At 41.8% G+C, this 26,239-nt stretch overlaps 1 protein-coding gene and 1 non-coding gene across 2 annotated transcripts in view; both read right to left on the reverse strand.

Annotated features, from left to right (window-relative positions):
- Tbx20 (T-box transcription factor 20) overlaps nt 1–21,953 on the reverse strand; it is a 52,299-nt gene extending 30,346 nt beyond the window's left edge. Inside the window, exons 1-6 of the mRNA XM_004652294.3 lie at nt 21,827–21,953; nt 18,492–18,741; nt 17,377–17,541; nt 14,459–14,567; nt 9,611–9,769; nt 47–123 (exon numbers count right to left, since the gene is read on the reverse strand). Of these exons, the coding sequence (XP_004652351.1) occupies nt 47–123; nt 9,611–9,769; nt 14,459–14,567; nt 17,377–17,541; nt 18,492–18,741; nt 21,827–21,953 (887 nt within the window). The remainder of the gene's footprint in view (nt 1–46; nt 124–9,610; nt 9,770–14,458; nt 14,568–17,376; nt 17,542–18,491; nt 18,742–21,826) is intronic.
- Nucleotides 1,823–1,929, reverse strand: LOC123453388. The gene has a single exon (XR_006632781.1). It is a non-coding gene; the product is annotated as a U6 spliceosomal RNA (small nuclear RNA).
- Nucleotides 21,954–26,239: the final 4,286 nt, after the last annotated feature.

The raw sequence follows: 26,239 nt of genomic DNA on the forward strand, positions 1-26,239 counted from the left end.
TCTTTATCTTATCTGAACAAGAAAGCAAGCAAAACATGTTTGTTACCTTTCAATGTCAGTGAGCCTGGAGGAGTCCCGGAATCCTTTGGCGAAAGGGTTGCTGTCTATTTTCAGCTTGGTTATCTGGAAAGGAAAGAAGGGGGAATAAAACAATCTCATTTCTGGAGTTCAAGAGAATAAAATCAGAAATAGAGCTTGTTCGTTTTTTTAAATAGCACCCCGGTAATATGGCAATGTCCCTGCATCATGGGAAGAGCTTTAAATGCTAGTCAAGTGTAGAAGAGGGACAGATCATGGTCCAGATAGACATGAGTGTAGGACAAGAGCAGCTATGAACTGTAGTGCGAAGCATTTAAAATGCTAGTGAAATAAGAGGCTCAAACAGGAAAAGAAGAGCCAGCTACGTTAGAGAAGTATGTAGAGTTCAGGGCTTGGGGCCGCTGGGAAAACAAGTAGAGCTGCTGGTTCTCATCTTCAGAACTCATGGGAGCTTCCTACATGTGTGCACTGATGCCACCACAGATGAACAAAGGGGCAACGGTCGCCCCATGTTCCCTGCTGCATTGGCACTACATCTTTTATGTAATAGGCTCTGGCGCCGTCAGAATATGCATTTACCCCATTCCCGTTCACGTCACTAAATTAGACTTGAAGTAGTCTTTTCATTAGCTTTCCATGTAGTGCCATTTATAGACCTCTGTGCTAATGTGGAAATAATTATTTTCTAATAAGAATCAGAGTATTTTTGAAGATCCATTCAGCTACATGTATCATGCCTCTGAGGAAAAAATACATCAGATTGTGAAATAAAAAATAGGAACATTTGACTACAGGATATGCTGAATGGAAAATCTGTTAGAGCTGAAAGGAACCTGAGAGATCAGCAAGCCTATGCTCTCATTTGACAGACGATCACAGTGAAGTACAGCGTAAGGATCAGGGCACGCTATTGAGTAACTGAGTTATAACCAAAGAAACTTGTCAAGAGAGTCATAGGCTGTTAGGATAACATTTGGAGCTTATATCCCTCTTTGGAGTGAGGCACATTCAAAGTATTCTCAAAGGGAAAAGAATTATGGACTGCAGAGTGTCGTGAAGGTAATGGGCACCGATGACACTCAAAAGGTACCAAGGCAGAAATCCAGAAGATGAGAGGACAACGCTAAAGGAGTCTTAAAACACACTCACCAAGGTTTGGGGAATTTTTCAGAAGCGGGGTTGGAAAGATTGTAAGAGAGACGGAGTGGAAGGAGTATCCAGAGGCGTGGCCCCCAGCCACACAACCCCATGACAAATGCTAGCAACCCCACTGAGGAGGGCCCACAGTGCAGCGGGGGCAGTTAGGAGAGAAATGGTGGTGCCAACACATGATTTCTGCACACACAATTTCTACTTAATAAAAAGTAAATAAAAGTCAAAACAAAGTTACCAAAGAAGCAACTTTTCCCCTTATCAGGATGTATTCAAATTTCATTTCAAACTACTAATCCTAAAGTTTCTCTTTTTACTACAAAAGAAAGAAGACTAACTTCATATATATATACATACATACATACATACATACATACATACATACATACATACATACATAAAAAGTCTTTATTTGCAGAGGAGCAGGAATTTAATCAAACAAGCCAAATCCCATATCATCATCTGACTCCTCAGACTCTTCTTTCTTATCCTCCTTCTCCTCGGCTGCAGCAGGGGCAGAACCAGCAGCAGAGCCAGGGGCAACAGAGCCAGCCACAGCCCCACCAGCAGGCACACTGGTGAGCTTGCCAATACCTTGGGCGATGACATCTTCAATATTTATCCCATTCAAAAAAATACTGAACACTTCACGAATTTGCATGTCATCCTTGCTCAGGGGCCATGCTATTCTTCTCTGTATCATTCCAATTTTAGTATATGTGCTGCCAAAACGAGCATAGAAGACTCACTTTCTCAGCTTTCCTTAGTGTTAAGTAAACTTACAAATCTACAAAGAAGCATTTTAGCTCCCTCCCCCAACCTCAGAGCAATCCAGGCAACATTGACTGTTCTTTATCAACAACGAGGACAGCCATGGACAGATCCTATGACAGTATCAGTCGTTAGGGGCGTTTTAAATGAACGCTGATCTTTAGTCCACGAGCATTCACTGTAGAGCAGCTAAGGAAATAAACTAAATCCCTTTTCAGGGGCAATGTGTAAATTGGTACACAGGGAAGGAAATAAGCTGGACATCGCTTCTTGGCCTTTTTGCTAAGATAAAGTGTGGAAATAAGCTAGACAAGTAACAAACCCATTGGCAATGGAAAGCAACAGTTAAACCACATGAGTATAAAGAAATGCAGAGAAGGCTTGAGGGCCCTCTGTAATGCACCCGAGCGCTTGTGGGTACCCTTTCCTCATCATGAGTCTGCCACACCCCGCAGGACTGTATGTCTTCAGCGTGTATTCAGTCCAGGACTTAAAAAAAAATTTTTTTTTGTTACTTTTATTTATTTATTTGAGAGCGACAGACAGAGTGAGAAAGAGGCAGAGAGAGAGAGAATGGGCACACCAGGGCTTCTAGCCACTGCAAATGAACTCCAGATGCATGTGCCCCCTTGTGCATCTGGCTAATGTGGGTCCTGTGGAATCAAGCCTCGAACCGGGGTCCTTAGGCTTCACAGGCAAGCACTTAACCACTAAGCCATCTCTCCAGCCCCAGGACTTATTTTTGAATGTGAGGTTTCAAGAAGAAAAAGAAAAGTTTTATTTGAAATAACTCCCAGCCAGTGTTTAAAGTCCTCAAGGAAAACAGCCACATCGACGTCAACTTAACAATTATAATTTGAAATATCTTATTTTTTTCAAAAGTATTTTATTTTTGGAGCTGGAGAGATGGCTTAGTGGTTAAAGTGCTTGCCTGTGAAGCCTAAGGACTCATGTTTGGCTATCCAGATCCCATGTAAGCCTGACACACAAAGTGAGGCAAGCACACAAGGTTGCATATGCACACCAGGGGTGAACACATTTGGAGTTCAACTGCAGTGGCTGGAGGCCCTGGCACGCCAACTCTCTCTCTCTCTCTCTCTCTCTCTCTCTCTCTCACACACACACACACACACACACACACACATATACACACAAATAAAAAAGGCCAATCTGTTGGGCTTGCCTCAAAAAAAAATTATTTATTTATTTGACAGAGAGGCATCTTAAATCCTCCAGTGTCCTAATACCATGTAGGGAAAGTATACATTCCACAGAGGTTGCCTTACCTAATGTTATTTCCATAACTTTGAGCCCAGATATAAATTAAATTCAATATGTGCTTTTAGATTTCTTCAAAAAATTTTCATTATTAAAACTATCATTTTCATAATTTGCAGATATGTCAATGGCAGCTGTTTTACTCTAGGTTTTGATTTAACTTCAAGCTTCAGAGAATTTGTAAGAATAGCATATGACTCTCTGTACACCCACATTTACCAATTATGTACAACAATATTTAATCTTAAGGCATTAATTAGAAGAACAGTTCAACACAACTCTCAGGCATTTACCTTCTCTATCGATGCTTTTACTAATTCCAAAGAAAACAATTGCTTCTGAATATTAGAGTGGGAAGAAGTAAAGGAATCAATTATCACTAAAATTGTTTTGGGGGCTCTGTGATCAAACTTACTGAGAGCCCACCATACTAACTGTAGCATGGCTAGAAACAGACTCTATCAGAGTATCTACTGTAAGGACTCCAGAAACATTTTTAAGCTTTATTTTAAGAAGTAGCAGCCATGGTATGATTTACTGTTTTTACCAGTTGCAGACTAGGTGACACTGCATGTTTACTTAAAAGCATTATATTTTGTTTCCTTATTTGCAGACAAAATAATTTTATATAATAAAACTTTAACAATCTTTGTCGTTGCATATCTTCATAGGCTAGACATGGGTTTCGTTCCCTGGTATTGAAATAAAAAGGCAACTATTATACCAAAAGAAATTAACTTCTGAAGGTGTAGTTTCACATCCCAGTATGAAACCTGGAATAACGGAAGAGAGATGCCCTTGAAAACGTATGAAAGAGTTGAGGTACAGTGATGGCAGCTGGGCCTCCACTGGTTCCCACTAGCATGGGAAGCCTATGGCATGCTATCCTATTGATCCCTTGTCAAATGTAAGACTAAAAGGAGTTTGAAAACTGATCAGTCTTTGTAATGTACAAAGAATTTTTTAAAAATCACAATGTATCTCAAGTACTAATAAGCAAAGATAGCAACATACCCTTCAGTCTGAGGGTGTGACAACGTGTATTCGAATTTCTGACTCATTCGGGCCAAAATGGAATTCTGTCTGTCACTATAATTGCAATGATATAGAACACAATGAATGTGTTAACAGGAAATTCACTCTTCTTAAGACCTCTATTATCTATAAGTAAATGCAAGCATAATTTGAGGATAGATCTTAATTCCACCAGCTGTGCCCAAAAGAGGGGTATCTTGTAGTGGTTGGGATTCCCTGACTCTGAACCTAACTGGGGCTCCCGGCTTTAAGAGTAAATTGGCCCTCAGAGACCATTTCTCCAATTATCAGGAAAAGATCTGACCAAAGGCATTTAGAAGCAAAACCTGACCTACACTTCAACTCTACAGCAACGATCTGCCTGCTCAAAAAGAATGCGTGACCTTTAAATCTTATACTATCAAATAGTTTGTTGAAAGTGTAATGTATTTAGCTTTTATCTAATAATGTAAAGAAATGTAATCATCCCCTTTGCAAAAAAAGCGGAGAAGAAGGAAAAAGTCCTATTTCCATTACTTATAAATAAAACTACTAGCCTCAATAAATGAGAAGGTTTTTTTCAGAAATTCTATTGGGAATGTTGACATCGATTTTAATACATAAAATAATAGTATTATCCAAAGATTAAGAAACACGAAAATAATTCCAAACATAAACTTTCAAGTTTCCCCTCCCTCTTTTCTCTTATTTTTCTTCATGCATGAAAAAAAAAGCATTGTTTTTTTACATAGTATAGGTTTTCTTTATGCCTTATTTATTTATTTTATCATGAATTTACTGTAGGAAAATTAATACACAAATGTAGTATACCAGTGAAACAGCAGAATATATGGACAGCACAAGGTAACTTTAGAAAATGGTATATACCTAGTAATCCATGGCCTTCATTTGTTGATTCTATATATGTTTTCTAAACTATAGGAATTTTTATTCATTGGAGACTTAACTTCTCAGTTTTTATAGCAAACTAAGTTTATACATAGTTTTAAGGTAAGGATTATCATTTTAAAGGTAGATATATAATAAATTGAGACTCAGGGGAGTCAATTGAAATTTATTCCAGATTCTATAGATGTATTGTGGGTTATTCAGCAATGAAATGGCATCATAATCACATCAATTTTTATGTTTTATGGTTCAGTAAAGAATAGCTACACTCTCGTGGCTAGAGTTTAAGCAAATTCATACCATAATAAAAACAAGATTTAGCAAGAGAAGCAAGTAGTGCTGGGATCCATAGTAATTCATACTGCATGCTATCTTAATTTAGCAGTGTTTTCACATTCAGCTTTCAAACCTTTGACAGTGATAGTGATCGTTTCCTTAGCCTTACAATGGATTGTAATGCCATCCAAAAGGAGGAACTGAGAGCAGAAGTTGAACACTTCCCTATAGATCTGTCACTTGACAAATGTATGGCCTTGGGTGAGTCTGTTAACTACGCAACTTCAGTTTCTACATCTAAAAAATGACATCCATTCAACTTCCTTTTGGGATTAGTGTCAGAATTAAATAAGATTATTAAGAAAAATATAAAAGGAGGGCTGGAGAGATGGCTTAGTGGTTAAGCGCTTGCCTGTGAAGCCTAAGGACCCTGGTTCGAGGCTCGGTTCCCCAGGTCCCATGTTAGCCAGATGCGCAAGGGGGTGCACGCGTCTGGAGTTCGTTTGCAGAGGCTGGAAGCCCTGGCGCGCCCATTCTCTCTCTCTCCCTCTATCTGTCTTTCTCTCTGTGTCTGTCGCTCTCAAATAAATAAATAAAAATAAATAAATAAAAGGATTTTTCTAAATTAGCAGTAAATCTAAATATGAAATTTAGTTAGATCATAGTATAGGGAGATAAAAACAAGGTTATGATAGATATGATTGGCCCATCTTAAAATTTTTAATTGAACTTAAACTTTATATTGTTAAGACATTTTTTCTATTAACTTTCCTAGCTGTGATAAAGACATTATTGTTAAAAAAAAAAAAAAAAAAACATTCTTGTTGCTGGTACATGCTTGCAGAAGTCTTTAGAAACATCATGATGCATGTACCTCCTTTTCAAAAGACTAAGAGAAGGAGAAGGAATGTATTCATACACAGATAAAAAAAAAAGGATAGGAAATATTAAGCAAATTTGACAAGGGTTAATTGTTGGATCTGAGTAAAGGGTGCATGGGGTTCATTTTACCATTTGTTTTAAATATTTTCTTTTGTATATTTGAAACTTTTCTAAGTAAATAGTTTAGTGGAAAAAGAATTCAGTGAGATAAGCTCACTAAAACATGTGGCTTCTGTTGGATACAGCTAGCCTAGTCTACTCTGACCTCCAGTTTAGGATAACAACCCCTGTGTTACACTCAGTAACACACAGTAGATGAGAAGTGATGGTTTTGGGGAAAAGAGAGAAACAAAAAAAATGGGATAAAACAGGATAAATATCTGAAACCCTCTTCAAAGATGGTGTCAGAGCCCATCAGGGTCAGAAATTAAGAGACAAGTTCTGCTTCTTTTTGGGGTTGGGGAAGATCGAGGTAGGGTCTTGCTCTTGCCCAGGCTGACCTGGAATTCACTATGAAGTCTCAGGGTAGCCTCAAACTCAAGGGCGATCCTCATACCTCTGCCTACCGAGTCTTGGGTTTAAAGGCATGTGCCACCTCGCCCATCTCACTCCTTAAGAACAACAGAGTCTCCAGTTTAGGGTCTAAGGAATGTAACCAGTATCCAAGTCTATGAAGGGCACAGCAAGACACTGTGAGTTATTCACTTAGCTAGTATCTCTATCTTCCCAAGTGTATGTTGCAAAAGAGAAATGTGTTGTTCTCATACCAGTGTATTCTTGGATAGATCAAACAAGATGATGCCCTTTACAGAGTGCTATGCGCAAAGCAAACAACTTAATGTTAGCTCTACTATGTGGTCTCAGCATACTAAGATGTGAGAAGTCCTGCTTAGGTTTATTTAGGGCTTAGGGTTCCTCCTGTGGTAGTTTCAATGTGATAGTTGGAATGTACGGCCAAACACTAAGGTGTTATAGGGATATTGAACTTGAAACTTGAACCCCTGACAGACAAATCCCTGATACAGGAGGGTATGTCACTACAGGCAGGAAGTGGTGAGGGGGTAGAGATCTTGGATTATAGCCCTAAGGTATAGGGAAAGCAATTCGAGCTCTGCCTTTTTTTTTTTTTTTTTTTTTTTTTTTGGTGCTGGCTGTTGATGGTGAGCTATGCTATGAATCTATGGAAGAGAGCCAGCTCCTTCCACTGTTGATAATGTTTTCCTGGAAATTGTAAGCCTGAAATAAACCCTTTCCTCCTATGTGCTACTTTTGGTCAGGTGTTTTTCCAGCAACAAGAAGCTAACTGAACACCTGTTAAACCAAATCTAAGATACGGTACTTAGAAACGTCCTTGAGTTTTTGTTCTGTCTCTTTAATTTGAAGAGGAAAAAAAAAAAAAAAACCCACAATTTACTGATTCTTGCTTTGGTGTTCTTTACAGGGAATTCTGGTAAGGGCATTGAAGTTTTTATGTGAAACATTTTTATTTTATTCCAAAACAACAGATTTTCTTAGGCTTTTATGAATCTAATAATTACATCAAAAGTTATACATGTAGTATAAAATTAACTGAATGCTTTGGGAAATTTTATTTTTAAAATTGTGTGATGCATGTGGATACATGTGTTTGGGAGTGCCAGAGTTTTTTGCCATTGCAAACAAATGCCATTTGTGTGTAAGTCTATGTGAATACTGAGAAAATAAACCCAGGCTTTCTAAGCAAGTATGTTTCACCACTGATCCATCTCCCAAGTTCAGGAGTCTTGCCTAAACCTATGATATCTGTATTGCCTGTGCTTTCAAATAAAATGGGTTGTTGCCTTCGATGTTCAGATATTCAGGGATGGACAGCATTAGGGGGTCAGGTTTTCGTGGGCTTTGGTCAGTAAACAAAGTTTAATCTGGACATTCTTGGGAAGGTTCTCTTCCTGTGTTGTCACCTTGGAGAAGATTCAAATGCCCAGCTTTGTTTTCACAGAATGACTTGCATCTACTAAGCTTATTTACCAATACCTCACTAACATTTTAATGTCAAATAGTGACAGAAATACCTGACATTCCTGAGACTGCCCAATATCACAGTTTCCAAGGCCATGTTTGCCTATGCCATCATACCTGGACTTCACAGCAGTCCTTAAGATGGTCTGTTCAGTACTTAGATCTAGTTTATAGCTAATGCAAACAGCAGCTATGGTGGTGAAATGAAAGCTTCTCCAAGTCATTCAGAAATAATAGGCACATGAACACTGTATCGCTCTCCTTGGCCATTAGCTAATAATTATCCATTCAGGACCCAAACATACCAATATAATGGAAAAAGGAGAGCAAGCATCCTGGCTATGTACAACTAATCAAAGAAAAGACACAAAGCCCAAGGAGGGTAGGGACAACCAAATTTGTTAATCAAACTGAAGGTGTGAGCGCCTTTTATCCAAGTACAAAAAAATTCTACTTCTGGCCTTTCCTGGCTGAAGATTGTTCCTTCTTTTTTCCTCTCAGCTTGTTCACTATACCGTGGTGTGGTGCTGTTACTACAATACCTTCACATTTCTGCTGATCATGAAATTAAAAAATGTATGGGCAAGTATCTAATAGTACTCAGTCCTTAGAAGGATCTTGATACATACCTACTGAGACTAAATCTTATGCATGAAAACAATACACAATATTTAAATGTGATACATAACAGAGAATATGAAATAAATAACCTAGTGTTGTAAATTGGATGTCTTCATGTTCATCTAGCATACTCCTGCAACTCAGGATCCAAAGACGCATTTACAGCCACCTTGCTGATCCTAAACCACAGCTGAGTAAGCCTCACACAGTATCTGGAGGGTCAGTGGTTTGGGCGATTGGCTAGATGGTATGTGGTTAACTCATCAGAAAAATGGAACATTTATATCGTCTGAAGTAATACAACTGTGTGGAAGGAGGAAAGAGCAGAAAGAAGCTTCCTAGAGAAGAAACAAGAAGGCAAATTGGAGCAGGTCTGTGTCAGAAAGTGGACAATGAGCGGCCTGCCCTAGAGTACAAAGGTTCTTGAAGATAAGATGGTACGACATATGGTCATTCAGCTCTCAGAAGGCCACAAGCTGATATTTAATGCTCTTTCCAAAGGACACACCCACTTCGAGTACTGGGAAAACCCTTCTCTCAAAAAAAAAAAAAAAAAAAAAAGCTGAAACAAAGAGAGAAAGAATGGAAAGGATTTTAAAATAATATATGTGGGTACTTCTCCTATACCTCCTTATCTTGTGCAAGCACCGACTACAAACTGTCCACTCACCAGCTGATTCTGGTAGGCTGTGACTGCTGTGAAGACGGTCTCTGGAAAGATGAATGTTCTGAACTCTTCCGACTTCAGGTTGAGCAGTGAGGCTGTGTGGTCCTTCTTCTTAATGATGTGCACCCGGGGCTGGTACTTATGCATTGAGTTCAAAATTATCTACAAGGAAGACATGGGAAGTCTTGAATGCTGCAACTTGATACTGCTAACCAGGCAAGTGGAGTGAGGCAAAGCCAAACCTGAAAATCTACAACTGCAGATGCTATTTGAAGAACAGGATAATCCTTTTGATGTTTTGGGGGGACATTTTCACACAATTCTAGAGTCTTCTTCATGAGTTCTATTTTCCTAAATGACTGCAAATCACACAGGTTGATGGGGGAAGGAAGCCATCTAGAGGGTAAATTCTGTTTATTTTTTTAAAAGCAAATCTTTAGGGGCTGGAGAGATGGCTTAGCAGTTAAGTGCTTGCCTGTGAAGCCTAAGGACCCTGGTTTGAGGTTCAATTCCCCAGGACCCATACCCATGTAAGCCAGATGCACAAGGGGGCACGTGCATGTGAAGTTCATTTGCAGTGGCTAGAGGCCCTGGTGTGCCCATTCTCTCTCTCTCTCTCTCTCTCTCTCTCTCTCTGTCTGTCTGTCTGTCTGCCACTCTCAAATAAATAAAAATACACAAAAAATTAAAAAGCAAATCTTTAAAAGGGTTTTTATTTGTCATCCTAATAAGATTTTAAAATGTTATGTCTAAATTTTCTAAAGTACAAAATTGTGTACTCTAGGAAACTATTTTTATGTAGGGAGGAAAAATAAAATGACTTAGAAAGACAATGTCATATTAGGCATGCATTAGAACGCCAGCTCTGCTGCTTTATAGCTCCTTTATCCTAGGCCAAGTATCTCACCTTTCAAACCCCCAGTTTGCTCAAATGAAAAAGTAGTATTATCCTCACAAGCTGCTGTGGCAAGGGTAAGAAGATGAAAATCTCTAAAACCCATAGAACTCAAGTACTCAATATATGTGAACTGTGATATTATTCATGGCAATGGCTAAGATTTCTTACTGTTATAAAATTAACCTTTAATCACAACGATGGCCATCTTCTATTCTGCAGTTACTAAAAGTTACCAAGTTCTCAGAAATCATAAATATGCCCTGGCTAAGAAGACAGCTAAACAAGAGTATTTTTCATTTACCCTTTAGGTAAATACAGATGAGTGTTACTATATGAAATCTGAGCAACAAAACTCTTTTTCGTTGTTCTTATTTGTTTTTGAGATAGCGTTGCATTCTGAATTCCAGGCTAACCTTGAACTCAAGGCAATCCTCCTACCTCTGTTTTCTGAATGCTGGAATTACAGGCATGAGAAACTATATTTGGCTTAACAAAATTCACTTTTAGGTATAGAACATTTCTCATATCCTCCCCACTATCTTTCTGGACTGGATTGGGTGCTCCCACACTATTCTCTGCTCTAAGCACCCAGTTGAGAGCCTGGCCTTAGAAAGCATTCACTAAGCACTGTGTCAGGCCCCACAGATGTTTGCTCCCTCACACTAACATGGATGTGTGCATAGGTGCTCTTGCTCATTAGCTATCAGATTAACTACTAATTACCATGGGATTACTGATACATAGTAGACCTCTGCATATTTAGGTTGTGCTTCTGCAGATTTAACCAACCTCAGTTCAAAATCTCTTTTCAAGGAATTGATAGCTCAGTGGTTAAAGGCGCTTGCTTAAAAAGACTGATAGTCTGAGTTCAATTCCCCAATACCTACATAAAGTCAGATGCATAAAAGGGCATATGCATTTGGAGCTCGTCTGCAGCACCAAGAGGCCCTAGTGTGCCCATTATCTATCTATCTGTCTATCTATCTGTCTATCTATCTATCTATCTATCTATCTATCTATCACCATCATCATCATCTATCATCATCTATTTATCTATCTCATTGCAAATAAATAAGTAAATGTGTGTGAACTGAACATACATTTTGTCATTCCCTAAGTGACTTGGTATAACAACTTATTTACATAGCATTCACATTGTATTAGATATTGTCAGTAATCTAGAAAGTGCCATTTTATTTAAGGACCTTGAGCATCCATGAGTTTCACTATTTGCAGGGCATCCTGTAACCAATCCCCACTGATATAGGGAGAATGACTCTATAATTAGCCTCTCTCTGTCAAATGCCTTAATTTGTAAGCCATCCTAAAGTCACAGGGGAGACTGATTATTGCACATGCCATTTTTTAATATTCTCAAACCTAAATAGGGAGAACTGAATGAAATGAGAGTTTCAGAAGAGTTGAAATAAACTTTAAAAAAGAGTAATGCCATTCTTTGTATAATGCACTTACTCCAAGGAGATCAGGATATTAATTTCTAGTCATAGATTTGGAATAATCTTGAAACAACAAAAATAAACATTCTTCTCCCCATATAAAAAAAATCTGTATGAGAATTTTCAAGTCACATACTAGCCATACATACACATACCAAAAATGACAAACAGCTTTAAATAAAACCTGTTCTCCAAGCCTAGGCACTCTTCCCCCAAGACCAGTTTCCTTTGGAAATTGGCACTGGACAATCAGGGGCTTCTGACTCTGCTCCAGTCTTCATGGGACCAAAATAATAATAATAATAATAATAATATATAATAATAATAATAATAATAATAATAATAGTAGAAATGCAGAGTCCTGAAGAAATAACTTTCTGGGAATGGTAACTTTTCTTGTCATAAGAAAACTGAATCTATAAGAGGGGCTTCTTCAGAAGAGCTTTAAAGAAGTCAGTCAAGAAACACAGTATCTAAAAACCGTTCCTTGTAGTTTTTAAGAGATCCTAATTCTGGTGACAAAAGGTAATATTAAGTCAAGAGTTTTAAAGCTAAAGCATATATAAGAAGCCACTGAAGGCTAAACACTTTGTCACAATCTCATCTCTCACATCTCCACACAGTCAGGCTGGAACCCAGGTTCCAAAGGTCAGCTTAAGGCATTTCCCACCCAGGAAACTGATGCCAAAAGCAACAACAATGAAAATAAAAACTTCAAATTCTGTATATTTGATCTCCCATAGAACTCTAAAGCCTTTGTGAAATGACCCAAACAATTTAAAATATTTCACAAATGTAAAATGCCAAAAGAATGTTTAAAGAAATATAGTTTCTCACTTTAAAGATATCAGTTGGGAGCCCAAAATATTTTAATATAAATGACATTATTAATGACGCCACTCAAACATTCATAAATCATAACCTGAAAAGATATCTGTTGAGTAGATGCATCTTCTATTTTTGTATAAGAAGGGAAATTATGTCAAGATAGAAAAACAGGTCAATTATCTTTCAAGAGGTGAAATGACAGAAGGTCATTAACCTACTGCCAATACCTCACCAACGCTAGTCATGGTCATAAATCAACCCTGATGTGGTAATAATAAGCAAGGACTTATATGTACTAAAGTCATTTGCTCGGTTTCAAGTTTAATTCACTCATTTGAAACCATATACAGAACTATATAATTTATTGTCTACTTAAAGCTATCTTCTTGAAGAAAACAATTTTAAACCTTTTCCTATATGGTGCATAGATCCAATCAAAACGAATTTCCTAAAGTAACAAGAACTTTACTTAGTAAAATGAAGAAAAGACAATAATTATCCCAGAATTTCTATGTAAAAGTAAGGAACTATGAAAATACTCATGTTCTTTCTGACAATAGAGTCAAAAAGGAAGCCTGTCTACAGTTTTCTTAGCATAAAATCTTAAACAGAATCTGTGCATAAATTTGTATTTAAGTGTTTTGAATTATAACATGGGCAATACCTTAAAAAGGAATATTAACAACATATGAAAGAGCTCTTTGGTCTACTAACTATTGATAGAGGCTCTGCGCTATATTTCCTTTTTCCATATCATAATGAATTCGTTACTGACACAAAATCAGATCTGTTTTGTCTGGGTTTTTTTTTTTCTTTTCTTTTTGATGGACAGTACCTTGCTATGTAGTCATAGCTATTCTGGAACTTGCTATGTTAACCAGTTGGGTCTGGAAATGGCAACGATTCTCCTGCCTCTGCCTCTGAAGTGTTGGGATTATCAGCTTTCCCCACCATGTACTATGGCTTTGTCTTTAATCGCAGAGATTACCTGTGTCTAGCATTTATGAACTCTCCAAAAGGAGTGCCTAGTGAGCAAATACCTCTGAAAAACTACTTTGTTGGGTCACATGTCATGAATGTATTCTACAGATGACTCCAGGAATGCCCCCATGAAAAAGCTTAGGCCATCTCTTTATGGTCTATTACTATCTGCTGCTGTGCCAGTAACCGAAGTAAGATGTTTTACCCCAAAATAAGACATAATACTCTCCAAAAACACACAGTTCCTATGTTTAGCTGTCACAGGTGACAAAGCAGCTGTAGAAGTAATGAGAAGTTCATGATGAAAGATTTGTGGCACATGGCATCCTCATAAATGACAGAAATGACTTTACTAAAGCAGTTAAGGCCAGGCATGGGGGCACATGCCTTTAATCCCAGCACTAAGGAGACAGAAGTAGGAGGAGATCTGTGAGCTCAAGGCCACCTTGAGGCCATGTAGTGCATTGCGGGTCAACCTGGGCTAGAGTGAGACCAGACCTCATAAAACAAAACAAAACAAAAACAGTTAAGGTCCCCTAAGAACATATGAGTGTCCTTATGGAATAATTCAAAGATGGAAAGTGGAGAGTAGACAGAGAAGAGAAAGAGAAAGAGGCTTGGAGAGAGGACATTTTGTATGACTTGTCATTGCACAGAAGAGCTTGCATTGCCCAGGACTCTACTTACATGGCCATGTTGATCCAATTCATTGTTTGTAAGTTTCACCTTTTCAAAAGACACCATCTGTTTGAGCAGCTGCTCACCAGTGAAGGGAGAGTCTGGGTGCACATACAGCCTAGGAGAAGTATTAGAGAACCTTACTGAGACACATTTAAAAAAAAAAAAAACCACCAAAACAGTCAAGCTGTAATCCCAGCACTCAGAGGGCTGAGGCAGGGGGATTGAGAGTTTGAGACCAGCATGGGCTACATAGTGAGAGCCTGCATTAAAACAAACAAACAAGTAAGCAAAAAGCCATGGCATTCTATCTTTATTCTAAATTTTCCGATTCTGAAGGAATACATGCATTTCATATAAATAGCCCATTTTATTTGTTTCAATGCTTCAAATTTTTAAAATAGCAATGCCAAAATAATTCTCAAGCAGCTAACATGCTTCTTCATACACAGATATCTGAAAGGGATAACAAACTTTCTGCTATCTGCCAAGCAAGCTATTTTTTAAAGATGAAGTGTGTGTGTGTGTGTGTGTGTGTGTGTGTGTGTGTGTGTTCCTTTCAGATAGTCAGCTAGCAGTCTGCAACCATCAAATACAGAATATTACTAATGTAGATATTTTCAAAACATAAAGATAAGGACTAGATCACAGTAATTACACAAGGTCCTAAGATAAGTGTTACTGAAAATCGATGAAAGCAAGCTATTTCTTTTAAAAACAAGTTTATAGAATCAATTTATTTAAATCTAGAAGTGACTCAGTTTTAAGTTTATTCTCTTCACAAATTCCAGACCTAATGCAAGGACATGGAAAGCTTGTAGAAAGAGGCTGACCCTGTCCTTCTTCCAACTTTCCATAAAACCGCACATTTTCATCACCAACTGTTGTTACGGACTCGCTACATGAAAGTGTAAACTAGCTGGGTACACTTCAAATTATTCAAAAATTTAATTTACTTATAGACATTTAAGAAAAAAAAGGGCTTTGATGGGAAAAATCTATGTCTCAGTTACTGATTGTTTACTTCTTATCCTTAGAATCACAGGCATTGCTATCACCAGTTCCAAAATTCTCATTTTCCAAATTCTTACCGTTCCTTTTGTGGAGGTAGAGAATAAAATAAACTGTTTTGTTAATAATTAATTAAAATTGCAAGAATTATGTAGAAGGTCTCTGCTTCATAATGCATAATACAGATTGGCTAATATTAATATAAATAAACTGAACCAGAATAAATGAAACAACATACAGAGAGGCCTTGCTCTCCCAGCCCCTCCCACCAGACTTAAAATTCCAGCAATAGCTTAAACATGCTTTAGCTAAGATTGTGTGTTAGTAGGAGCTTTCTTCCTCTAAGCAGAACAGATTAGAAACATAAACAAGACGATGTCATATTTCTAATGTCCTGCTTGCCTGCACGTTTCCCAGTACCTTCAGATAGGACGAAAACGCATGATAAATAAGACTGATTAACTTCTTAGAGGAAAGACAGGAGGGTAAAGAAAATGAGCATTTGCTTATTTTATAGGGATCTGGTAAAATTCCCCCCTTCCACCCTTCTCTCTTCGTTTATAAACTTGGAAGCTGTCTATGTTGTGATGCCAGCTGTAATCTCAGCGCTCTGCTGAAAGTGGAGGCAGCAGAGTTGTGAGTTAGGGGACAGCTTTGTGACACCATAAGACCCCTGTGTCAAAACAAGGTTAAAAATGGAATGGACTGTTCAGAAGTAAACAGTAGAGAACGCTAATTCTGTTAATTTTAATACATATTGTAAATTGGTACATCTTTTTCGATCTGAAAAACGAGTTGCTGCTTTGTGTTTCTCAGTCTGTTACTTAATATACTGATCTTGGAAAGGCTTGGCAGTTGACCTTCCTACTCTCCTCGGGAATGGATACTGAGATGCTATGAATCTCCTCTCTAGTACACTTTGCATACTGTAAACTCCCACAGGGAGCTCAACTAGGAGGAAAGCTGGAGATTCCTGCTGTTCCTTCTGTGCACTGCACGTCAGGGCTGGACTGAGACTCCAGGTTAGCCAGCCACAACCAGCCAGCCACAGCTTCAAAGCTCCAAACTTTGAAGCAACTGTGAAAAGTTCATCATGAAACAACCCAAAAGCTGGGCAGGTTTTGAAGCCAAAACATCAGCTGACATTCTGTCAGAACGCAGTTAGAATCCTGTACCCCAGCATTGCTCTTCAAAAATAGGTATCTTGTCTTCCTTCAGAAAGCTCTTTTGGGCAAAACAGCAATGAAAAGGAGTTGTATGGAAAGATTTTTTTTAACAGGGAATTCTCAGAAAAATATCACTAGCCATGACTGTGAAGAAAATAAGCACGCTTATTTTAATTATGTTTGATGTGCAAGCATTTAACTAGTTGAATCGTATCTATCCACTAAAATTGTGGAGGACGTGGCTCCTTTTCTTACTTAAAACTCTCAGAGCCCTTTGTTGATCAAAAACAATCAAGTTTTGTCCAAATGACAGGTATTGCGTGCTAATATAAACACATTGTCTACAAACATTGACTATAAGCAAGTAACTGCTGAGACGCATCCTTCATAAAAGGGTTTCGGGGTAACCATTTCACTAGTATGCTTAATTAGCCCAATTTTAATTAGCTCGTCAGAAACATGAAGATCAAGCTGCTTACATTTCTAATGAATTCAAACTTCAATGAAAATTTGGGATAAATCATAATAAAAGTGTAAAATTAAAGAAGATTGTTCTCTTTATACCCAAATGCTACCTTTCTTGGAGGCTAGCCCTCATCAATCAGGAAGAATGCAGGCTTGTAAATCTCTCCCTCCAGACTCTAGTGCTTAAAAACAGACCTGCTTAAAATTCACACAAGCCAGAGACCTTCTCCAAGACGGTCGTATGGGTTAATACCATTTGACTTTGCAAGAAGTTGAGTCACAAACCTGGCTGGCAAGGGAGGGTCAGCCTTGCCGGCCACCAGCCAGGAGGACCGATGGTAAGCGTAGCGATATCTCTTGTTGTCCACGGGGACAATGTCCATGAGGACGATGTACTTGGCCTCAGGATCCACTCCCGCAAATGACACCCGGATGGTCGGGAACATCCTCCTGAAAGGAGAGGTGAAGAGAAGCGGCGTGTTCACTCCTGATGCAGGAGGACTGGACTCCCCTCCCGCTCTTCCCAGGCCCAGCCCTTCCGGAGGGGCAGGGAGAGACACAAATTTACTGCAAGAATAATCCTAAGGGTCCTCGCAGCTGGGTGAACTCTTTTTATTTATTTATTTTTTTTTTATATTTTTATTTTTTGCTTCCAAAGTCGAAAAGTCTATGATTAGGGAAAATCCCGTTTCCATCCTCTAAGGAACCCAAACCACCCACCGACCTAGTTACACAACCCATCTATCTGGTGAGAGAGCCGTCCGCTGGAGGAGGTGCGGGTGTGCTTAGGGGGTGCTGCGGGAATTGCGCTCTGCAGAGGGCTGGTGACCCGGGTCCTGGGAGTCTCAGCGGAATCCTCCCGCCTCGGGCACCTAGGCGTCTTCCCACCCTCCCCAGCCACCGGCACCAAAGACAAATAACTGCCCAGGGCCGCTTTTCTATCCAGAATTCTATCTTTCCATTTTCATTCTTCCGCCAAGGTTTTAATTTTTTTTTTTTTTAAACAGGAGCTGGCGGCTTCTGCAAGTTGAGAAATAACGATCAAAGGGAATCTCCTCTCCTTCCCCCGCAGGACCAGCTGCGCGCCCACCTTAATTCTGCCTGGGTACCGCAACGTTGCCCGGAGCAGCCCAAAGACAGCGTTTTCCCCCACCCCGCCCCAGGACACAGCACGGTCTCTGGGCCCTTCCTTCTCACAAGGCCTGGCGGACAAAGCTATTCCCCCCAGGTCTTTCCAAACCAAGTTCTTCGTGAAAAGAAGCTGTCCTAGGAAGGTTCCTCAATGCCCTGAGACCCGCCATCCCATCCCTCACGTGCAGTTCCCCGGGGGGGGGGGGGGATTCAGAGTACCTGGCGCGGCTCCCCGTCTTTCCCACCCCGTCCCTCCCAGATCCAGCTACCTGCCCGATTTGGTGATGATCATCTCTGTGCCCAGCTCGTGGAATTTGTCCCAGAGCTCCTTGGTTTCCAGGCTGCAGGCGATTTTGGCCATTTCCTCGCTGGGGATGATGGGTGTGGTGGGGATCAGGGGCTCCGTGCACAGAGAGGAGGAGGAGGAGGGACTGCCGCCGCCGGCGCCGAAGTCCGCCTGCGAGTCCAGGCTCGGCTCCGCCAGGGGCTGCGGGCAGGACGACTTCTCTACGAATTGCTCTGGAGGCAAAGAAAACGGAGAAGGCTGACGGTGGCGGCGCCGGAGCCAGGGTGCAGGCACGGTCCCCAGCCAGGCCACGAGAGGCTCCGAAGCTCCAGGAGGTCAGGGCAAAATGTACCTGCGATCGCCATCGCGCGTCCCGCTTCCTATACCAAATGAGTGCCGTCTAGAAACTAAGGTTTGTTACTAATGTTACAGAAACCCACTTTGAGGATAAAAACATGGGGAGTGAAATTAAAAAAAAAAAAAGGAGTGATGGTGAAGGATAAAAAAGTAAACCGTGTAACAATTATCCCTGCCAAATTCTCGACTTTGCGGAGCGAGGCAAATGTCAGTACTCCCTCATCTTCTGAAGTCATTTCTCCATAAGAGAGAAAGGACAGAGGAAAGAAAGAAAGGTGGGGGTGTAGTAAAAACAAAACAAACAAACAAACAAAAAACCAGAAAGCCGTCGGTCACTTCGCTTCTCCATCCAGCTCTCTGTCTTTTGGGTGAATAGATTCCATTAAGACAATTTTGTAATCGCCCAGCATGAGCTCTCATGAAAGATGTCAGCCATACGGCTTGTTAAATCATGGGGACAACCTTTCAGAGACATTTTCTTTCTTTCTCTTTTGGAACAGACATGGAATGGTTACTGGAAAGGTAATGTGTGCAACTATCTTGGAAGCGAGGGAAACCATTTTAGACTCAGGCTAACAGGAAATTAAAGAGGGTAGAAAGTTTTTGCCATCTATCACCGGGTTGGAATATCACTGCCAATGAACCAAACGTTCTCCTGCCGATAAGGGCCTGGGACTCCTCCAGTCACTCTGATGGAACACAGGAGAGCTTTGTAAATTGTTCCAATTATCTTTCAGACCTTAAAAAAGAAACCACTTGAATCTGCAATGTGAAACTAATCTACAAATAAGCGTGTCCCGAGTGCACTAAGGAAAGCACACCAATGCTAGTTGTACATAGGCCCACATGCATGTGTGAATGAGCACATGTGACATGTCTGTGTTACCAAAACCACAAGTCCATTATTTCTCACACTTCTTTTTGATAAGGGACAAGATAAGCAAGATTTTTTAAAAATAACTTTTCTTCTTATACGATAGTCCAATTCATAGAAATATGTCAAATTAATAATCAAATTATCATGAAGATTGTTTCTAAATCAAAGAAACAAAACCAAACCATGGCAAAAATCTCATTTTATTGTCGTATTTTTCAGACGCACATTCACAAGATGTATCTGTAAGGATCTGGGAGTGATCTTTCCACTCTTTTTTATTTCCAACAACTGACAGATAAGCTTTCCGGAGCCCTCCGAGGGCATTGGGTCTGGGAACAGAGAAGTAAGAAAATGCAGTGGAAATATTCTAGTTTTCCAAGAAGTGTTAATGTGCTTAAGTGAGTGAGCACTAATGTTTCAACAAAGGCGCCACTTAAGTTAAACAACAACAACAAAAACCTTTAGGTATTTCTGTTGCCAGAATCCTTTGACTTTGATCACTAATTGTGCTCTGATGGATCAGCCAGTATAAAGGACCAGAAAGCCTATCAGTTCTTTGAAAGATTTTTTTTTCCTTTTTTCAAAATCCAAAAGAAAGTGCTCAATTCAGAAATCTTTTGTACATGGGTGGGTGAGAGAAGGCTCAGAGTTTGTTGAGCCGGAGATGGCTTACAACCTAGAGATTTAGATGCAAGGTCAGTCTTCTCAGAAAAATGGAGGGAGAATCAACACAGAAATGTCTTGTGGCTGAAGCTGGCCGACTTCACAGGGCTCTGCCCACACACCGGTCAGGAATTTCTACCTGAGACTCTCTTTCCCTGCTGGAAAAGTGTTCAAGAATTCAGGGACCGAAATAAGACTGGGTAGTTTTGGGAAGTCCCAGCTGGACTACTCTGAGGTCCTTAGTTAATGCTTTTCCTGAACGATCGGGGTTTGATGGCCCACTCCTTGTCTTCCGGAGACTGGTTTGTAGGTAGGGGTCCCCTGGGGAGGACCAGCTCAGAGCTCACTGGGGAGACTTTCTGACACTGTTTTCAGGTTTCCTTCCCCTTGGTTCCCAGATTCTTTGGTCCGTGTGTGCTCTTTCTTATCCTATACCCCTCAGTATTTCTTCTCTGTTATCACTATATTTTAGATGTAACTTGTTAAAGAGTTGGGAAAAATAGGAAGAAGAAAGGGAAAATAATAGGAAACTTAAAAAAGAAAAAAGTCTTTAAATTTTCATGACTGTCATCATTTTAGGGATACCAGATGATCAAGATGTGTGATAATTATTTCCCCAAAATTCACTAGTGAATAACTCATTTCTTTCTTGGTTGTAAAGTGGGGGGGGATGCTAAAAAGAAACACATTTATCTCAGGCAGTTTCTTCCACACAATTCACTTGTACTAAATAGTACACAATCTCTTTTCTACCTTAACTCTGAGCCTGGTATCTTCTATAGATAACAAAGGTGGCTAAATAAACAGTATAACCAAAAGTTAAGGAATGTAAGTTTTTCCAGTCTCAACTGAAAATAAGGACAGCTACAAAATGAGTTTTTCTGACAAGCCTGGAACTTTGTGAAGAGACCGGTTCCTCCCGGGAAACTGGTTTATTCTATGACACTTTGCAGTGGCGACAAAGAGGTTTTAATCTATTCAAATAAAAAAATAAAAAAAAAGAGACTGGTTTCAGTGAAATCCCTTAGCGTCTTCTTGTTTTTTCGAGTACAACCCAGGAGTTACACACGCAGTAAAGCCTATGTCTTAAAAGGAGCCTTATTATTTGTTCTAGAATTTGTTTATATACAAACAAATTTGCACACTGCTAGGTCTGACAAGCAGAGGAGCGGCTAGCCCTCACCCGTAATATGACTACTGTGATGTTCAACAAACTGTGAAGCCCCATAGAGAAAATCCGGGCCGAGAAGTAAAAGAAAATCTCCCTCTGGGACTTAGGTCCACGGCCTAGGGTTCGAAGTACCCTGGACTATGAGAAGCGGTCACCCTTTGCCGCCAGCCTACCGTCCTTAGTCAGGGGCAGATGGATGGGAAGTCCTCGCGCCCTCTGTCCACCGCGGCTACCTGCGCATCCCACTTACCCAAGGGTTTGATCGTGTTCTCCGCGGCTTCCTTCTCCTTGGAGCCGCCGCTGGACATGAGCGCGGCGATGGAGAAAGCATTGGCCCGAGAGGACAGCTGCGGCTTGGGTGACGCCGTGTACTCCATGGTCCCCAGAGCGCGGTCCTGATCGGGGACCCGGCCTGCCGAGCAGCCGTCCAGCTTCCCCAGGGCGGACGGAGACCCACAACACAGCGTCCAGCTCCTGAGTTCAGACACTGCGGGGCCGGGGACTCCAGAAGGGTCAGTTCCGGTCACCCCAGAGATCCACACCGGCCTCTCCTCTCCGCTACCGCACTCCCACACGCACCACAGACTTCCAACCAGCCAGAGAGCCAGGGGCTGACCAGCTGGGAACTCAAAAGGATGCTCAACCCGGGGTAGCGCGGCCGGACGGATGGCTCGAGGCCGGAGGCGGACATCCACTGCGCCAAGCGCAGGGGTCACCAACACCCACTTTACGTTCTTCCTCCCTCCTCCGGCTGGGAACCACGGGGTGGCCCAGGCTACCAGGAGGCGGCGACTCGTCCAGCGGTGCTGCAACGGAGCGCGAACTCAGGCACGCGGAGCGCGGCGAGGCGCGACGGACAGTGCGCCCTGGCGATTGCTGCCCAGCGCCTAAATTTGCTGGCGACGGCGGACCCCCAGGCCCGCAGCCAGTGAGCGCGGTCGCACGTCACCGCTTCCTGGTTCAGCCGCCGGGGGCGGGGCTGCGGGCGGGCCTGCGGGGGGAGGGCGCGCCCAGGGCGCAGCTCCCTCCTGGCTGAGCGCTCTGGCACCACCGGAGCTCGGCACCCGTTCTTGAAAAGGGTGGCTGCCATCAGGGTGTCGCAGCTACCACCGACACCCCGCTCTGTGGCTCGCAGACCCAAGGCGGGGAAGCAGGGTGTGATGTCTGGAGAGCCACTTCTATGGCTGCCCAGAAATCTGACATCCCCGCAGGGCGCAGGCTGGGCACCTGGACCGCTGCAAGCCTGGAGCAGTTTCCTTTTCTATCATTCTTTTTTTCTGATTGGAGCTCAAAGTTCCAAAAGGGTCGAGAAGCGCTTTAGTAGAGCTGAAAACCTTAAGGGTGAGCGAGATGGACGGGCAAGGTCCCAGAAACAGGGCGCAGCGGGGCTGCGACAGAATAGCCAAGGAAAAGAAATGGCTGGAGAGAGCGCTCCGAGCCTAAGGTGAAGGGTGCGGCTCTCCGAACTGCCGCTGCTGCCGCCCTCCGGGGCGCCTCTCTGCCTGGCTTTCTAGTCCTTCCGAAGGGTCAGGAAAGTGCCACTGCGATCTCGGGGTGCGGAGCCCTGCAGGGACCTCGCGACGCACAGTGGAAGAGTGACTTTTGCAGTGTGCTGGCTTACGGGACACGGTGTGGCCTGTCTGCAGACTCGGCTATGATCCGGACTTCCCACCACAGCCTTACGGGGCGGGGGTGGGGGGCGTCCAGTTGGCCTGGCTCAGCCCGAATAACTCAAATTCCCCGAATTCGCCGCTTAATCCGCTTCCCTCGGAGTGGGGAGCCGTGTAAACTCTAGCTGACACCCACGGTAAAGTTACACGTGTAAATATTTGTTCTCATTTCAGGCCGGTTTATCTGGCAGCTCAGAGCCTCTCGGTAGGTCTGAAGGGGGCGCGGGGGGCGGGTGTGGTGGCGGCAGCTTCCATTTCACACTGCATTCCCCCTCACGGCCTCCGAATTAAAGTTATTTGAGAAATTGAAAATTAAAATAGCTGCTGAGAATATTTATGTAAGCAAAATAAAGACATCTGATTGAAGCCCATCCTGGCCATCGTGAGGAGGTCTTCTAACAAGATGCTACATGACGGTGATTAAATACCTTGACCCACAGTGTTGGTGTGTAAGTGTTTGGGGGTGGGGAGTGAAATTGGTGAAACTATTAGGATTTTTCAATCTGGGAGTGGCTCACGACGTAGCCAGGTCCACTTCTGTTCGCTTTAAAGAGAAAAACCTGTCCTGAGGTCAGGGTGGGAGAGCAGCGCATCTCCTCTCCAGTCCACCAACTAGAGCAAAACGCACTCTCCAGGCAGGCCCGCATCACACCCTGGCCCGCAGCTGTGGCTGGGCTGCTATGAGGATACAGTCTCTCACACTGAGCAACAGTCACCACTAAAGTCTATCCCTAGATATCAGGTTCTCAGGCCTTGAATCTTCGGCTGGCTTTAGACAACATAGTCTCAATCCATCTTTTGCGTCTTTAAAGCATCTCTCTTTCCTGCTCTCTCGCTCTGTTTCCATTCCTCTCCTCTTCTATCTACTTGCTCCCTCTTCTCCCATATCCAACATCTCCTCAAGGGTACATTTTTTTCCCCTTTTGAATGTAAGGTGCACACTAGCTTATTTCCTGTCTTTAGTTTTAGCGTTTATTAAGACAGATCTCGCCCAAGAAGTGTGTTGGGAGTGAGGAAGTCATAATTAGTGTAGGCCTTGGTCCGTGCTTTAAACTAATGTCACAGATATTGTTTGGTGGAATTCGTTTTCAATAACTTACTGTGGTATTATATCTCAGTTTTTAAAATCTTACCTTTACATTTTAGGTAGAGGACTTCCTTATTTTAATGGCTGTAAGTGGATGGAGTTGGGGTAATTTCATGACGGGAATATTTCAGACATTACTGGAGCCAAGGAAAGCCAAATTGATAGGATTCTGTTTTCACCTTCTCTATGGGGAGTCCACATGACTCTTGCCCAGTCTGGTTCTCCTGTGGGTAGGAGATTCCCAGTATTCATATTATGAAATATAACGCACAAGCAAAAAAAAAAAGCTGAGCAAGTGGAAGAAGACAGGCCACAAACCAGAGGAACTGAAAAGGCCACTGGAAACAACCCCAGGGGCAAGAGGTGAGTTGTTTGGGTGTCCCTAAGCTATGTATCTTGCAGGTGTTGAAACGACAGCAGTAAAACATATGTCAAGACATTATTGTCTGGGGTGTACTGTCCCTCCTCTTAGATTTATTGCCTTTGCAAATCAATACAATTCTATGAAAGTGAGTATCAGTGCTTGGCAGGAAGGTTCTGTCAAAGGGTGATTCAAAGCTCTCCCAATTCTGAGGTTCCTTCAGTACCCACAGAGGACAAGGGTTAACACTCACAACCACCCTTGGGTTGTAACAAGCAAGCACATTAACACATTCCCTCTAGTCTAGACTCTTGCTGGTTGATGACCATGTGTTCCCCTGGTTTCAGCTACTGCAAAGGGGATTGGGCTTTGGATCCTGAATTTTACATGCACTGGTCTTGAGATTTTTATAGGTTTCCTAAGCTCTTTAAAGCTTCATTTTCGTGTCTACATTAAAAGGAAGGTAATAATCCACTCATACCAGGTAGATAGCTTGGGTGGGTTAATAAGAAAGTATAACCCTTGTGGAAAGTAAGTCGCATTTACCAACCATCATGCCCTCCCATGTAAGTAAACTGTAACACAGAATCTCAGTTATTTAATTTTTCAACTGTAAATTCCTGATGCAGAGAAAGATCTCTGTGTTCATGCAGACATGTGCAGATCGCTTTGGAATGTCCTCAGATTCTGACAAGTGGGAGAATTGCTCAACCTTGGCACCTAGCAATGTCAAATTTTGTTACTCGTTTGAAAGGATTGGACGATGTCTCCCCATACAAACCACCCTTTTAGAAAATTCACTTTTATATCCTTTAAGAGCTTAGTCAATTTCCACAATGGTCCCCAAAACAATTGGCTTCCCGCATTCAATCCCATGAAGGAATGCTATTTCAAGAAGCTCTGCCACTTTGCCTGAAGCTGCAAGGAAGGATCCCCTATAGGTCTAGTACACTTTCTGCTGGCGCACTGGTGAGAACTGCGTTTGGATAGAGGGCTCAGTACTAAGTAGAGCACAGCTATGGTTGGGCTGCAGGAGGCAACAGAGAGACCAATTTCTTAGCAAAAGGGCAGCTACTTATGGACCGAATTCTTTTCTCCATAGTCCTTCCTGGTTTGGGGGATAGACACTTTCAAAGAGACCTTCAGGTTTATAAATTCTGCTTACAGAAGACAACTCTTTGGGCAGAATGCAGCTGTAGCCCTGGGGATGGGCCTTTCAGGCTGGGTACAGACAGTGATCCTCTGCGCTTAGGGAGCTGGTTTCAAGCCGGCTGTCCAGGAGTCCAGTCTTGTGTTGTTACAGGGTTAAATTTTCTGGAAATCAAGGTATCCCCCAGAAGGAAGGTCGTGGATCCCAGCCCAAACCACACAAAATGACCAGAAAGGTCCAATCCTCCAGGGGAGGTACTGTCCAGGGAAACTTTCTCCAGTTCTCTCCAAGGTGAAAAAAAAAAAAAAAAAAAGGTTAAGGTCTTTGAGAAGCTTGGCCAGTTTCCTAGGGATAGTGGTGTGTGTGTGTGTGTTTCCCTCTGACCTGGGATTTCA

Source organism: Jaculus jaculus, chromosome 11 (genome assembly GCF_020740685.1).
Source record: "Jaculus jaculus isolate mJacJac1 chromosome 11, mJacJac1.mat.Y.cur, whole genome shotgun sequence".
Lineage (NCBI taxonomy): Eukaryota > Metazoa > Chordata > Mammalia > Rodentia > Dipodidae > Jaculus > Jaculus jaculus.